Below are 16,907 nucleotides of genomic sequence, written 5' to 3' on the forward strand. Positions count from 1 at the left end.
GTGCTGAACATGATGCCTGCACGTGGTCCATATCCCTCCCTTCCCTGCAGTCCACGTGACCATCCCAAAGCCTCCCTTCTATCTATCTCAACCACCCACCACCTTCAGCATAACAAAACCTGTCCTGCCCATCTCCTTTAAACTTTGTGCCTCTCACCTTAAAGTATATGGAGGGACTATCATATGAGGAAAGATTGGAAAGACTGGGCTTGTACATAGAAGGGTGAGAGGGGATCTTATAGAAATGTATAAAATTATAAAAGGACTGGACAAGCTAGATGCAGGAAAAATGTTCCCAATGTTGGGGGAGTCCAGAACTGGGGGCCACACAGTCTAAGAATAAAGGGGAGGCCATTTAAAACTGAGGTGAGAAAAAACTTTTTCACCCAGAGAGTTGTGAATTTGTGGAATTCTCTGCCACAGAGGGCAGTGGAGGCCAATTCACTGGATGAATTTAAAAGAGAGTTGGATAGAGCTCTATGGGGCTGGTGGAATCAAGGGATATGGGGAGAAGGCAGGAACGGGTTACTGATTGTGGATGATCAGCCGTGATCACAATGAATGGCGGTGCTGGCTCGAAGGGCCAAATGGCCTCCTCCTGCACCTATTTTCTATGTTTCTATGTTTCTATGATATGCCTTCTAGTCTTTGACATTTCAACGCTGGGAAAATGATTCTGACTGTCTACCCCAATCTGGGCCACTCATGATTTTATACACTTCTCTCAGGTCTCAACTCAGCCTCCAACGCTCCAGAGAAAACAGTCCAGGTTAGTCCAACCTCTCCCTGTAGCAAAGCCACGACTTAACAATTACATCATGTACAGCATCGATCGTCTGCACCAGATGATATAATTGCTGGAAAAAGCAATTGTTAAAAAGAAAATTGGGAAATTACCACATGGATTGTAAAGTCCTTGATTTTCATTCCAGTTCTCAAATGAATCTAATTCACTCACATCTTGGGTTTTTTCATCAGTAGTTAAAGGAAACTGCCTCTCCAGGTCCCAGTCTATGATGTGCGGCACAGGGAATAATTTCACTCAGTTTTATAGATAGACTCAGCGGGACAGGCAGCATCTCAGGAGAGAAGGAATGGGTGACGTTTCGGGTCGAGACCCTTCTTCAGACTCAGTTTCATGTTTGTTACAAATCACCCCTTACCACAAGGGTCGCCAACTGTCCTGTATTAGCCGGGACATCCCGTATTTTGGGCTAAATTGGTTTGTCCCGTACGGGACCGCCCTTGTCCTAGGTTCACTAGGTTAATTCCCGGAATGGCGGGACTGTCGTATGTTGAAAGGCTGGAGCGATTGGGCTTGTATACACTGGAATTTAGAAGGATGAGGGGGGATCTTATTGAAACATATAAGATAATTAGGGGATTGGACACATTAGAGGCAGGAAACATGTTCCCAATGTTGGGGGAGTCCAGAACAAGGGGCCACAGTTTAAGAATAAGGGGTAGGCCATTTAGAACGGAGATGAGGAAGAACTTTTTCAGTCAGAGAGTGGTGAAGGTGTGGAATTCTCTGCCTCAGAAGGCAGTGGAGGCCAGTTCGTTGGATGCTTTCAAGAGAGAGCTGGATAGAGCTCTTAAGGATAGCGGAGTGAGGGGGTATGGGGAGAAGGCAGGAACGGGGTACTGATTGAGAGTGATCAGCCATGATCGCATTGAATGGCGGTGCTGGCTCGAAGGGCTGAATGGCCTACTCCTGCACCTATTGTCTATTGTCTATCAGTAGGGTTGCCAACTTCTTCACTCCCAAAGAAGGGACAAAGAGTGACGTCGTCGCCCCGCGCCCCACGTGACCTCACCCAGCCAGCGGCCACATGTTCCCGCTCCACCAATGGCAGCCGCCATTGGTGGAGCGGGAGCACGTGGCCGCTGGCTGGGTGACGTCACCTTGTCCCGTATTTGGGAGTGAGGAAGCTGGCAACCCTACTTACCACCGTTCTTCTGTTAAGATGAACGCCACATCCCACCTTTAACTCCTTTCCCGACCGCACACAGTGGTGAAGCCGATGCTGCTGTCTCACAGCGTCAGAGTCCCAGGTTCGATCCTGACCTCGGGCGCTGTCCGTGTGTAGTGTGCACGTTCTCCAGGTGCTCCGGTCTCCTCCCACATCCCAAATATATGCAGACTTGCAAGTCAATTAGTCTCTGCAAAGTGTGTAGGTAGTGGATGAGAAAGTGGGATCATATAGAACTAGTGTGAACAGGTGATCGATGGTCAGCGTGGACTCGATGGGCCGAAGGGTCCGTTTCCATGCTGCATCTTTCAATCAATCTTTCAATCAATTCAATCAATCAATCCAATCTTCATCGCAACACCATGAAAGTGAAGAAACCCTCACACCTCCCCCGAGCCCCAACTTGCTTTCCCACATTTCCAGATCTAATGGAGGATCTTTCTGTGAAACGTTTACCTGTCCCACTTTCTAACATGGTAAACACAAATCTCAGAGGGTCAGGCAGCATCTCTGGAGAGAAGGAATGGGTGGCGTTTCAGGTCGAGACCCTTCTTCAGACTAAAGAAGGGTTTCAACCGAAACGTCACCCATTCCTTCTCTCCCGAGATGCTGCCTGACCCGCTGAGTTACTCCAGCATTTTGTGTCTACCTTCGATTTAAACCAGCGTCTGTTTTTTTTTCCTGTACCTCTTTCTAGTATGTTATACTTTTACAGCTCTCGCCAAAGGTAGATGACGAAACCACCCCCAGGCATTGGTAGTCTGGCCTTCACCTCCTCTGATTGTCACAAGCCTGATGCCCACCCATATCCCTTCGACTGAGGCCTTCCTCCTGCCTGCGCCCACTAATGGCAAGCCCAGTTCTTGAAGCTGGTCCTGAACCCAGCTCTCGAGCCCTGGGTACAAATCCCAATCCTTCAGCCTGCCCTAATCACAAGCCAGAAATTTAAGCTCAGCTTTATCTCCAGGTTGGCCCGCACTGCCGACTGTCAAACCATCACACTCTTTCAGATAGTAAAAGATTCTGTGATTATCACATTTACTTTGTGGAGTTTTGCGGTGTTAAGCAGTGTTCAGACCAAAACCTCAGCATACAAATGTCCAAATCTCCATCGGTATTCGGAGATTGACTGGACAATAAATGCCAGAGCTTTGGCATCAGGTCTCTTCCAACACAAGCAACTGAAACAGGCCCTTCGGCCCACTGAGTCCATGCCGACCATCGATCACCCGTTCACGCTGGTTCTGCGTTATACTACTTTCTCATCCACTCCCTACACACCAGGGGTAATGTGCAGAGGACTAGTTAACATGCAAACCTGCACGTCCTTAGGATGTGGGAGGTAACCAGAGCACCTGGAAGAAACCCATGCGGTCACAGAGAGAACGTGCAAACTCCACACAGAGAGCACCCAAGATCAGGATCGAAACCGGGTCTCTGGTGCTGTGAGGCAGCGCCTCTACCAGACACACCTCAGTGCCGCCCTTTATGTTAGACTCATGCCCTGTTATACTGAATGCTTAGGTAGGTTGGAAAGGGGGCGGGCTGCTAGATCCATTTCCATTATCAAGCATCTTAAGTTATCATTAGTGATACAGAAGTAAAGATTCAAAGCATAATCTATGATGGAGATGAATGAATGCTATTCCAGTTGACAGATAATGCAAGGTAAATATATTTGGGAGGATCGGACAGACACTACATGTAAGTGGATAACCCTACATCCAAGTTAAATATCAGGACATGGAATGAAATGTAATACAAAAGGGGCTGCAGATGCCTGTTTTGTGCCAAAGATAGACACAAAATGCTGGGGCCAAACAATGGACTTTTTTTTCCAGAAAATGGTGGACCTTTGGAATGGGTTGACAACTACAATCAACAGTCACCCAATTGACTGGGTTCATTAAAAGAGATATCCCGCTTCTGGTTGGGAAATAAACCAATCAGCCAAAACATTATGCCCACCTGCCTAATATGCTGTTGGTCCTCCGTGTGCAGCCCCATACGCAGCAGGGTGCGATGCACTGTGTATTGTGACACATTCCTCCCGTGACCACATTAACATTTTCTGTGACTTGTGCCACAGTCGACCTTCTGTCGGTTCGGACCAGACGGGATAGCCTTCATTGTCCTCGCGCATCGATGAGCCTTGGGCGCCCAACACCCTGCCTGTCACCAGTTTGTGGTTTGTCCCTCCTCGGACCACTGCCGGTAGGTACTCACCACTGCTGACCGGGAGCACCCCACAAGCCTTGCCGTTTCAGAGATGCTCTGGCCCAGTCGTCTGGCCATAACAATTTGGCCCTTGTCAAAGTCGCTCAGGTCTTTACTCCTGCCCATTTCTCCTGCATCCAACACATCAACTTCAACAACTGACTGTTCACTTGCTGCCTAATAGATCCCACCCCTAGACAGGTGCCATTGTAACAAGATAATCAATGTTATTCACTTCACCTGTCAATGGTCATAATGTTTTGGCTGATGGGTGTATATCACTCTATGCTGAGGGATGGTACAACAGGCAATTCAGAACCATGTCCTCTGGTCTCCATTCAACCAACTGAATGTGGAGGAGAAGCATTTTCCAGAGTTTTTAAAAAAAAGTCGTCATATTTATGTTTGATATACGCTAACATTTTCATGTGTCGTGCCCAAACAATATCTGAAGAGTGAGATGTTTGTATTATTAGTGTCATGATTATAAGGGACCAGTGTCATTACTTTCATTGCATTGTTCAGACACCTGCCTCAGACATCACGTAGCAGAACCTACGTTAAATCACTGTTATATTGAAAGTTACCTCACAAACATTTTTAAAAAGCATTCTCCCCTAGACAGTCAGAACCTTTTTCCAACTAAATATCAAATATTAGAGGCCGTAGCTTTCAGGTGAGAAGGTCAAAGTTTAAAGGAGATGTGCTAGGCAAGTTGTTTTTTACACAGAGGGAGGTGAGTGCCTGGAATGTAGCGGCAGAAACAATAGTGACATGTAAGAGGGCTTTGGATGGGCACATGGATATGCAGGGAATGGAGGGAAATGGGTCATGTGCAGGTAGATAAGAGTTGGTCTTGGCACCATGTCTAGGGTTGCCAACTGTATATTGGACTAAATTGGTTTGTCCTGTACGGGACGGCCCTTGTCCTGTATTAGGCCTGGGGGCGCTGTAGGCCCGGACACTGAAGACCTGGATAGTGTAGGCCCAGACACTGTAGACCTAGATATTATAGGCCCGGACACTGTAGACCTGGATAGTGTAGGCCCAGACAGTATAGGTCCAGACAGTGTAGGCCCGGACAGTGTAGACCTGGATAGTGTAGGCCCGGACACTGTAGACCTGGATATCATAGGCCCGGACACTGTAGACCTGGATAGTGTAGGCCCAGACACTGTAGACCTAGATATTATAGGCCCGGACACTGTAGACCTGGATAGTGTAGGCCCGGACAGTATAGGTCCAGACAATGTAGGCCCGGACAGTGTAGGCCCGGACAGTGTAGGCCCGGACAGTGTAGGTCCGGACAGTATAGGTCCGGACAGTATAGGTCCAGACACTGTAGGTCCGGAGGCCCGGGTGCTGCCTAACGGAGGTTGCGTAGCAACCTGTCTCCCAGCCCGGGCAGCCGCCATTGGTGGAGCGGGCGCACGTGGCCGCTGGCTGGGTGAGGTCACATGGGGTGCGGGGCGGTGACATCACCTTGTCCCAAATTTGGGAGTGAGAAGGTTGGCAACCCTAATCATGTCACAAACATTGTGGGCCGAAGGGCCTATTTTTGTGCTACTGTTCTATGTTCTATGTGTATGAAGGAACTGCAGATGCTGGTTTAAACCGAAGATAGACACAAAAAGCTGGTAACTCAGCGGGACAGGCAGCATCTCTGGAGAGAAGGAATGGGTGATGTTTCGGGTGGAGACCCTTCCTCTTCATCTGAAGAAGGGTCATGACCCAAAACGTCACGCATTCCTTTTCTCCAGAGATGCTGCCTGTCTCGCTGAGTTACTCCAGCATTTTGAGTCGATCTTCTGATCTATGTTTTCTGCCCATGTCCTCCCTCTTGTTCTCTTTTCTGATCCCATCAAACCCTTGTTAAGTTCTAATGGGGCAGATGTTCTGCCAGGAGCCTCCCAAGAGTGACCATTCTTCCACTCTGAGCCCAGCATTGCTGATTTTGATATTCTCAGTCAGTATGCCCTTGCTTTCCACAACAGCAAATGTACCCACTATCATCAGTGGCCACTGGGTAACAATGAAGGACAGGAATTCCTGGCTGTTTTTACTCTGTTAAACAAAGACAAATACTGTAATAGGACCTTTTCAATCTATATAGTTCAATTTCAAACCCAGTTAACCAGCTGAGCCCTCAGTCGGCAATTCCCATTATCCAACGCAGCGTGTGGACGGAGCGTGCCAACATGGCAGCCACAGTACGCAATGTCAAAGTGATAGATTTCAAACCCAACTAGGCTCGCCAACAGTCCCGCATTAGCAGGGACATCCCGTCTTTTGGGCTAAATTGGTTTGTCCCGTACGGGATCGCCCTTGTCCCGTATTAGGCCCGGACGGTGCTGTGGGCCCGGACACTGTGGGCCTGGACACTGTGGGCCCGGACACTGTGGGCCCGGACACTGTAGGCCCGAACACTGTGGGCCCGGACACTGTGGGCCCGGACACTGTAGGCCCGGACACTGTAGGCCCGGACACTGTACCCCTGGACACTGTAGGCATGGTCACTGTCGGCCCGGGCACTGTAGGCCCGGGTACTGTAGGCCCGGACACTGTAGGCCCGGACACTGTAGTCCCGGACACTGTAGGCCTGGACATTGTAGGCCCGGACACTGTAGCCCGGGGGCTGCAGCAGTTGCAGACAGTGTAGGCCCAGGCACCGCCTAACGGAGGTTGCGTAGCAACCAGCCTCCCGGCCCGGGCGGCCACCATTGGTGGAGTGGGAGCACGTGGCCGCTGGCTGGGTGAGGTCACGTGGGGCACGGGGCGGTGACGTCACCCTTTGTCCCGTATTTGGGAGTGAAATAGTTGGCAACCCTAAACCCAACAGAGTATCGTCCTGCCATGAACTGCTTGCAGAGCAAATGAAGCTGGGAGAGTGACGTCACACCCCCATATCACCCCAACTTGCAGCTCGAGATTACAGCGACACTAACACAATAACATTGTGGTGCCACTGGTGGACTTGCCGCCTCACAACACCAGGTACCAGGGTGCCATCCTGACCTCGGCTGCTGCCCGTGCGTGGACTTTGCACCTACTCCCTGTGACCGCCTGGGTTTCCTCCGGGTTTAGTTTAGTTTAGCGATACAGCGCAGAAACAGGCCCTTTCGGCCCACCGATTCCGCGCCGACCAGCGATCCCCGCACATTAACACTATCCCACACCCACTAGGGACAATTTTTACATTTACCAAGCCGATTAACCTACATCTTTGGAGTGTGGGAGGAAACCGAAGATCTCGGAGAAAACCCACACAGGTCACGGGGAGAACGTACAAACTCCGTACAGACGGCACCCGTAGTGAGGATCAAACCCAGGTCTCCGGCGCTGCATTCGCTGTAAGGCAGCAACTCTACCGCTGCGCCACCGTGCCGCCCCAACCGTGCTCCGGTTTCCACCCACATCTCAATGACGTGCGGGTCTGCAGGGCAATTGGCCCCCTATGAAATGGTCCGTAGTGTGTAGGGAATGGATGGGAAAGTGGGATAACAAGTGCCACCAGTTGGTCGGCGTGGACCCGGTTGGTGGGCTGATGATGGGCCTGTTTCTATGCTGCGTCCCTGAAGCTTGACTAAGTAACACGAACTTTGCTTCACGTCGAGGTTTCAGAAGCAGCCCAACATGACCCTGCCTGAACATCATGGAGTGCAGCAGCAGAGAATGTGAATTGATTTATTAATGTCAGAGTGTAGTTACATTCTGGATAGTGACGGGCCGCTCACATCACAAGCTACCGCTGATTCCTTCATTTTATCTCCTGCCAGCCATCCACTTAATTGGCAAATATAAAATCTCTTCACGTACCTGGAAGACTGAGCACTGGAGGGTAGTTTCTGATCCGCTTCGGCTGCTGGGCAACAGAACTGATGCAAAACGTTCTCATGTCTGTAGGAGGAGATGGCAGAAAATAGACATTAATCTCGTTCTTGTGCGTTACTAGATAAAGATAAACAAGTTGCCAAGGTGAATTTATTAGAACAGTGAGCTTACAAATCATAGATGTCCGACAGAGAGAGAAACGCAAACTGTGGCTGCACAAATCAAAGTGCTGGGGGAACTCAGCGGGTCAGGCAGCATCCGTGGAGACTATATGGGGTGGTCAATATTTATCATCGCATGTTGCACGTGTAGCTGACAACCCAGGGCTATGATTATTGATTTCTCTAACGTCAAGTAACCCCTGCATTCCCTTTCTCTCCATCCCTCCCCCACCCAAGTCACACCAGCTTCTAGTCTTACCTAGCTACAGCTTACAATTGAATAGAATAGAAAATAGGTGCAGATGGAGGCCATTCGGCCCTTCGACCCAGCAGCGCCATTCATCGTGATCATGGCTAACAATGGCCTGCTTTCTTTATCCTTGTTACTTTTTTTGCGCGCCTTTCATTTATTTGTTCTGTATCTCTCAACGTCATCATCTACAGGTATATCTCTCATTTCCCTTTTCCCCTGACTTTCAGTCTGAAGAAGGGTCTCGGCCCGAGACCTCACCCACTCCTTCTCTCCAGAGACGTTGCCTGTCCCACTGAGTTTCTCCAGCAGTTTGTGTTGCTTGCCCCAGATTGCAGCACCTGCAGTTCCTTGCGTCTCACAACCTGAGGGAGATGATAAAACTGGCACGGTTCCCCACTTACCTGGGTCAAACTAACACCACCAAGAGAGATACAAGAGACTGCAGGTGCTGGAATCTGGAGCAAAACAAAAAGTGCTGGAGGAACTCATCGGGCCAGGCAGCATTTGTGGAGGGAATGGACAGACGTCTGCCAACCAGAAACAGCGTTTGTCCATTCTCTCCAACGACGCTGCCTGACCCACTGAGTTACTCCAGCACTTTGTGTTTTACATTCTAGACCATAATGGCAGGCTGAGTGAGGCCTCATCTCTGAAGAAAGGAGGTTCGAGCAGTCAGTGTCAGCTCTTAATTGGTATAATTTGTGAGATTCTCTTGGGGAAAAAGCAGAACAATAAGTAATGGGAGAAATGGCAATGTTGATGCATTCAAAATTGCTCTTTGAAAGGTCAGTGCTGAGGCAAATTGGTAGGGCAGAATAAAATGTCAAAATCATTCCACTACTGCATGCCAACCTCTCTTATTAAACGAAACCATGTTAGTTTAACTGTGTAACTCAAAGCACTGTGGTCACAAGAAGACACCAACTCTAGATATGAATTGAAAGCACAATGAGATTTCCAGATGTACAATATTCAACATGGCAAGTTATCCAGTAGCTTTATGTGTTCAGCTTACTTAAGATCTAAAGGATATTAGTGCTGTATCTCCCACTCTTTCTACAAGTACCCAAATCAGCTTTAGCGTAAAGAGAAAATTAATTGTTCACAAAATGAGTACAAAATTTCAAACCCTCTTACACACATCAAATCCAATCAATAGAGGGAGAAAATGGTAAACCATGATAGGCTTCAAGATTAGATAATATGGCAGCAGATGTCAACAAATCTGGCCCATTGCAGGAGGATGTGGAGGCTTTGGAGAGGGTCCAGTTTTACCAGAATGCTGCCTGGATTACACGATATTAGTCATGAGAAAAGGTTGGACGGACTCGGATTGTTTTCTCTGGAGTGTCGGAGGTTGAAAGGACACCTGATAGAAGTGCATAAAGTTATTGCCATGGGGAAATTGATATACAGAGGGCTCTTTAGGTGCAGGTCCATAGCTCCATGTAAGTGGTAACTAGGGTTGCCAACTTTCTAACTCCCAAATAAGGGACAAGGTGACGTCACCGCCCCGCGCCCCACGTGACCTCACCCAGCCAGGGGCCACGTGCTCCCGCTCCACCAATGGCGGTCACCCGGGCCGGGAGGCGGGTTGCTATGCAACCTCCGTTACGCTAACACTCGGCCCTGCTCCCCGAACACACTCCATTAGCCTACACTGTCTGAGCCTACAGTGTCCGGGCCTACAGTGTCCGGGCCTACAGTGTCCGGGCCTACAGCGTCCGGGCCTACAGTGCCCCCCGGGCCTACAGCGCCCCCCCCCCCCCCCGGGCCTAATACGGGACAAGGGCGATGTTTAATGGATATGGATCGTGTGATGGCAGATGGCATCAATACGGGATAAACAAATTTAGCCCAAAATACGGGATATCCCGGCTAATACGGGACAGTTGGCAACCCTAGTGGTAACTCAAGTGTCAAGAGTGGTTTCTTGCCATATGTCCTGAAACTGAACAATGACATTCTTTCTTGTAGCAGCACTACAGATATATTAATGCAGTACCTAGTAGACACCATAATAAACAACAACTAATTATTCAATGTATGTAAACAATCATTGATCAGGGCACTGAGGATAAAAGTTTGTAAGCCGTGTTTTAGCCGTATAAAACTTTGATGAGGCCACATTTGGAGTATTATATGTGCAGTTCTGGACTGCACATTACAGGAAGGACATGGAGGCTTTTGAGGGGTTCGAAGAGTTTCACCAGGATGTGTAGGAAAGACCTGCGGATGCTGGTTTACATCGAAGGTAGACACAAAATGCTGGAGTAACTCAGTGGCACACAAAGAACTCAGAAGGGTCTCGACCCAAAACGTCATTTTCTCCAGGGATGCTGCCTGTCCTGCTGAGTTACTCCAGCATTTTGTGTCTACCTTCAACAGGATGTTGCCTGGACTGGAGATTATTAGCTAAAAGAAGAGATATGACAAATACTAGCGGTTTAATGTTAAAGTGAAAAAGTTTAAAATGAACAAGCCAATTTTTTGGTGCACATAGTGCAGGGAATAGTGCTGCCAGAGTTGATGGTAGAAACAAATATGATAGCAATGTTTAGGAAAAAAAACTGCAGATGCTGGTTTAAATCGAAGGCAGACACAAGATGTTACAAATGCTACAAGGCAGACACAAAACCCACTCCCTCCCCTGACATCAGTCTGAAGAAGGGTCTCGACCCGAAACGTCACCCATTCCTTCTCTCCAGAGATGCTGCCTGTTCCGCTGAGTTACTCCGGCATTTTGTGTCTACCTTCGATAGCAATGTTTAATGGATATGGATCATGTGATGGCAGATGGGATCAGTTAAAGTGGCATCTTGGTTGGCATGGACATAGTGGGCCAATGGTCATATTCCTGAGTTTCGTGTAAACAGAAAGCCCCCCCATGCCCCCCCAACCCCGTCCCCCACACAAACAATCTCAACTGTTTTTTTCTTTCCTGCCTCTACATCTTATATCTTATGGGCAGATGTCCTGTTTTCTGTTCTTATTAGGTTGTACTGACAAAAATCTTCTCTGGCGTTGCGGCAATATTGTCAACATCTGGAAAGTGTTTGGAATGAAATTTTATAATCAAGAAGAGCAGGGCAGATGGAATTGTTTATTTCCAGCAGGAAAAATATCGACAAATGTAGATTGAAAGTTGAATGACTTGTTTGCTCAGATAGGAAGGCTTGTCATTTTCTGGCTTTTTTCTGCTTGGTTTGAGATGTAGATATGAACTGATAGAGTAAGGACTGAGCCTCTTGCATTTATTTTGCCATTCAATGCCTGAGTCTCCTTTCTCACTTTTAGTCCATATCCTTTAAATGCTCCATACAATCAGAATCTGCCAGTCTTATTTTTATAAATTTCTATTGACACAGCCTTAGTAGTTTACAGGTTACTGCAAAAAGGGTCTTGATTTGAAACGTCACCTATCCATGTTCTCCAGAGATGCTGCCTGACCCGCTGAGTTACTCCAGCACTCTGTCTTCTCAGTAGTTTAGTGGATGAAAGTTCTCGTCCTTTAGCATGCTTTGGTTTCTGTCAGTGCCCTCAAACAACTTTTAATGCCCATTCCTGATTGCCTTTGAGATGTTGTTGGTGGGCCATTGCCTTGAACTACTGCTCTTCAGGCTAACGGAATCAAGGGATATGGGGAGAAAGCAGGAACGGGGTGCTGATTGTGGATGATCAGCCATGATCATATTGAATGGAGGTGCTGGCTCGAAGGGCCGAATGGCCTCCTACTGCACCTATTTTCTATGTTTCTATGAGAGGCCTTTTGGAAATGTCAAAGATTAGAAGGGAAAAGCTTTAAGGTGATAGGGGCAACGTTCAAAGGAGATGCTGGGCAAGATTTATCGTTAAACACAGAGGGTGGTGTGTGCCTGGGACACACTGGTGGAGGCAGATGCAATAGCAAGAGGCTTTGGATAGGCACATGGATGTGCAGGGAATGGAGTTATTGATCATAGGGTCATAAGACAAAGGGGCAGAATTAGGCCATTCAGCCCTTCGAGGCTGCTCTGCCATTTGATGAAGTGCTGATCTATTTCTCCCTCAGTTCTCCTGCCTTCTCTCCGTAACCTCTGACACCCTTCCTAATGAAGAATCCATCAATTGACGCTTTAAAAATACCCACTGACTTGGCCTCCACCGCCGTCAGTGGCAAAGAATTCCACAGATCCACCACCCTCTGGCTGAAGAAATTCCTCCTCATCTCCTTTCCAAACGGATATGGATGACATGAAGGCAGAGGAGATTCATTTTACTTGGCATCATGTTCAGCACAGACATTGTGGGCTGAAGGACCCACTCCTGTTCTCTACTGTTCTATTTTCTATTAAGAACAGAAAGAAACTCACGCAAGTGAGGAAAAATAAAGCCTACCATGCCATTCACCTGACTAATGAAGTAGATACAATAGACAATAGACAATAGACAATAGGTGCAGGAGTAGGCCATTCAGCCCTTCGAGCCAGCACCGCCATTCAATGCGATCATGGCTGATCACTATCAATCAGTACCCCGTTCCTGCCTTCTCCCCATACCCCCTCACTCCGCTATCCTTAAGAGCTCTATCCAGCTCTCTCTTGAAAGCATCCAACGAACTGGCCTCCACTGCCTTCTGAGGCAGAGAATTCCACACCTTCACCACCCTCTGACTGAAAAAGTTCTTCCTCATCTCCGTTCTAAATGGCCTACCCCTTATTCTCAAACTGTGGCCCCTTGTTCTGGACTCCCCCAACATTGGGAACATGTTATCTGCCTCTAATGTGTCCAATCCCCTAATTATCTTATATGTTTCAATAAGATCCCCCCTCATCCTTCTAAATTCCAGTGTATACAAGCCCAATCGCTCCAGCCTTTCAACATACGACAGTCCCGCCATTCCGGCAATTAATCTAGTGAACCTACGCTGCACGCCCTCCATAGCAACAATATCCTTCCTCAAATTTGGAGACCAAAACTGCACACAGTACTCCAGGTGCAGTCCCTCCAGGGCCCGGTACAACTGTAGAAGGACCTCTTTGCTCCTATACTCAACTCCTCTTGTTACGAAGGCCAACATTCCATTGGCTTTCTTCACTGCCTGCTGAACCTGCATGCTTCCTTTCATTGACTGATGCACTAGGACACCCAGATCTCGTTGAACTCCCCCTCCTCCTAACTTGACACCATTCAGATAATAATCTGCCTTTCTATTCTTACTTCCAAAGTGAATAACCTCACACTTATCTACATTAAACTGCATCTGCCATGTATCCGCCCACTCACACAACCTGTCCAGGTCACCCTGCAGCCTTATTGCATCTTCCTCACAATTCACACTACACCCCAACTTAGTATCATCTGCAAATTTGCTAATGGTACTTTTAATCCCTTCGTCTAAGTCATTAATGTATATCGTAAATAGCTGGGGTCCCAGCACCGAACCTTGCGGTACCCCACTGGTCACTGCCTGCCATTCCGAAAGGGACCCATTTATCCCCACTCTTTGCTTTCTGTCTGTCAACCAATTTTCTATCCATGTCAGTACCCTACCCCCAATACCATGTGCCCTAATTTTGCCCACTAATCTCCTATGTGGGACCTTGTCGAAGGCTTTCTGAAAGTCGAGGTACACCACATCCACTGACTCTCCCTTGTCAATTTTCCTAGTTACATCCTCAAAAAATTCCAGTAGATTTGTCAAGCATGATTTCCCCTTCGTAAATCCATGCTGACTCGGAACGATCCCGTTACTGCTATCCAAATGCTCAGCAATTTCGTCTTTTATAATTGACTCCAGCATTTTCCCCACCACTGATGTCAGACTAACTGGTCTATAATTACCCGTTTTCTCTCTCCCTCCTTTCTTAAAAAGTGGGATAACATTTGCTATTCTCCAATCCACAGGAACTGATCCTGAATCTATAGAACATTGAAAAATGATCTCCAATGCTTCCACTATTTCTAGAGCCACCTCCTTAAGTACTCTGGGATGCAGACCATCAGGCCCTGGGGATTTATCAGCCTTCAGTCCCATCAGTCTACCCAAAACCATTTCCTGCCTAATGTGGATTTCCTTCAGTTCCTCCATCACCCTAGGTTCTCCAGCCCCTAGAACATTTGGGAGATTGTGTGTATCTTCCTCAGTGAAGACAGATCCAAAGTAACGGTTTAACTCGTCTGCCATTTCTTTGTTCCCCATAATAAATTCCCCTGCTTCTGTCTTCAAGGGACCCACATTTGCCTTGACTATTTTTTTCCTCTTCACGTACCTAAAAAAACTTTTGCTATCCTCCTTTATATTATTGGCTAGTTTACCCTCGTACCTCATCTTTTCTCCTCGTATTGCCTTTTTAGTTAACTTTTGTTGCTCTTTAAAAGAGTCCCAATCCTCTGTCTTCCCACTCTTCTTTGCTATGTTATACTTCCTCTCCTTAATTTTTATGCTGTCCCTGACTTCCCTCGTCAGCCACAGGTGTCTCTTACTCCCCTTAGAGTCTTTCCACCTCTTTGGAATAAATTGATCCTGCAACCTCTGCATTATTCCCAGGAATACCTGCCATTGCTGTTCTACCGTCTTCCCTGCTAGGGCCTCCTTCCAATCAATTTTGGCCAGCTCCCGCCTCATGCCTCTGTAATCCCCTTTGCTATACTGTAATACCGACACTTCCGATTTTCCCTTCTGCCTTTCCATTTGCAGAGTAAAACTTATCATGTTGTGATCACTGCCTCCTAATGGCTCTTTTACCTCTAGTCCCCTTATCAGATCAGGATCATTACACAACACTAAATCCAGAATTGCCTTCTCCCTGGTAGGCTCCAGTACAAGCTGTTCTAAGAATCCATCTCGAAGGCACTCTACAAACTCTCTTTCCTGGGGTCCATTGCCAACCTGATTTTCCCAGTCTACCTGCATGTTGAAATCTCCCATAACCACCGTAGCATTACATTTTTGACACGCCAATTTTATCTCCTGATTTAACTTGCACCCTAAGTCGAGGCTACTGTTTGGGGGCCTATAGATAACTCCCATTAGGGTCTTTTTACCCTTACAATTTCTCATTTCTATCCATACTGATTCAACATCTCCTGATTCTATGTCACCCCTTGCAAGGGAATGAATATCATTCCTTACCATCAGAGCAACCCCACCCCCTCTGCCCACCTGTCTGTCTTTTCTATACGTTGTGTACCCCTGAATATTCAGTTCCCAGCCCTGGTCCTCTTGTAGCCATGTCTCAGTGATCCCTACAACATCATACTTGCCCATGACTAACTGAGCCTCAAGCTCATCCACTTTATTTTTTATACTACGCGCATTTAAGTACAACACTTTAACTTCTGTATTTACCTCCCCTCTCACATCGTTCACAATTGGCCCTGCCCTTAATTTCTTTTCCGCTCTAGAACTTCTGTTCCCATTCTTCCGAGAGTCTTTTGCAATATCTCCTGTATTCCCTTTTACCTCATCTTCATATTCACAATTTGTTAACCCCTCCCCCCCACTACTTAGTTTAAAGCCACAGGTGTCACACTAGCAAACCTGCCTGCCAGAATGTTTGTCCCCCTGCTGTTAAGATGCAACCCGTCCCTTTTGTACAAGTCACCCCTAGCCCAGAAGAGATCCCAGTGGTCCAGAAATCTAAATCCCTGCTCTCTGCACCAGTCCCTCAGCCATAAATTCATACCCTCTATCTCTCTGTTCCTGGCCTCACCAGCACGAGGTACCGGTAGCAGTCCAGAGATAACTACCTTCGACGTCCTACTTCTCAGCGTTTTTCCCAACTCTCTAAACTCCCGCTGTAGCACCTCCTTCCTCTTCCGCCCGACGTCATTCGTGCCCACGTGCACAACGACTTCAGGTTGATCGCCTTCCCTCGCTAGGATTTTCTGAAGCCGGTCTGTGATGTGTTGAACCCTGGCACCAGGGAGGCAACAGACCATCCTCAAGTCCCTCCTGCTGCCACAGAATCTTCTGTCCGTCCCTCGGACTATGAACTGCAGATGCTGGTTATTAGATGAAAGGGCACAAAGTAACTCAGCAGGTCAAGCAGCATCTGTGGAGAACACAGATAAGTGACGTTTCCGTAGTTTCCCATCGCCTTCTCCAGGTTCTCCAGAGATGCTGCCTGACTGTTGAGTTACTCCAACACTTTGTGTCCTTTATTGAGTATCATGAAGCAGCCGTAACTAACACTTGAATGTTACTCCTGATTTACCCAGTCATCGGAATCAACTGGATAACTGGGAATCAGGCAACTGAACCATCCCACCACAACCAGAGAGCAGTGCTGAACTACTATCTACTCATCGGTGGCCCTCGGATGATCCATGATTGGCCTTACCTGGCACCAAACCTGTATCTATACTCTGAGACACTGTAAATGGATCGATTGTAATCATGTATTGTCTTTCCGCTGACTGGTTAGCACGCAACAAAAGCTTATCACTGCACCTACCGATAAACTAAACAGAAATCTCTTGTGTGAAATA

General features: G+C 47.7%; 1 protein-coding gene across 5 annotated transcripts in view; it reads right to left on the reverse strand.

Moving 5' to 3' along the window:
* The window catches only part of iqsec3a (IQ motif and Sec7 domain ArfGEF 3a), a 253,682-nt gene that overhangs the window by 163,820 nt on the left and 72,955 nt on the right, over positions 1-16,907 (reverse strand). For all 5 annotated transcript variants that reach the window (XM_078416738.1, XM_078416737.1, XM_078416741.1 and 2 more), the window contains exon 2: positions 8,007-8,087. In XM_078416738.1, coding sequence (XP_078272864.1) covers positions 8,007-8,087 — 81 coding nt within the window. The remainder of the gene's footprint in view (positions 1-8,006; positions 8,088-16,907) is intronic.

The sequence above is a fragment of the Rhinoraja longicauda genome, chromosome 20, assembly GCF_053455715.1.
Source record: "Rhinoraja longicauda isolate Sanriku21f chromosome 20, sRhiLon1.1, whole genome shotgun sequence".
Taxonomy (NCBI): domain Eukaryota; kingdom Metazoa; phylum Chordata; class Chondrichthyes; order Rajiformes; family Arhynchobatidae; genus Rhinoraja; species Rhinoraja longicauda.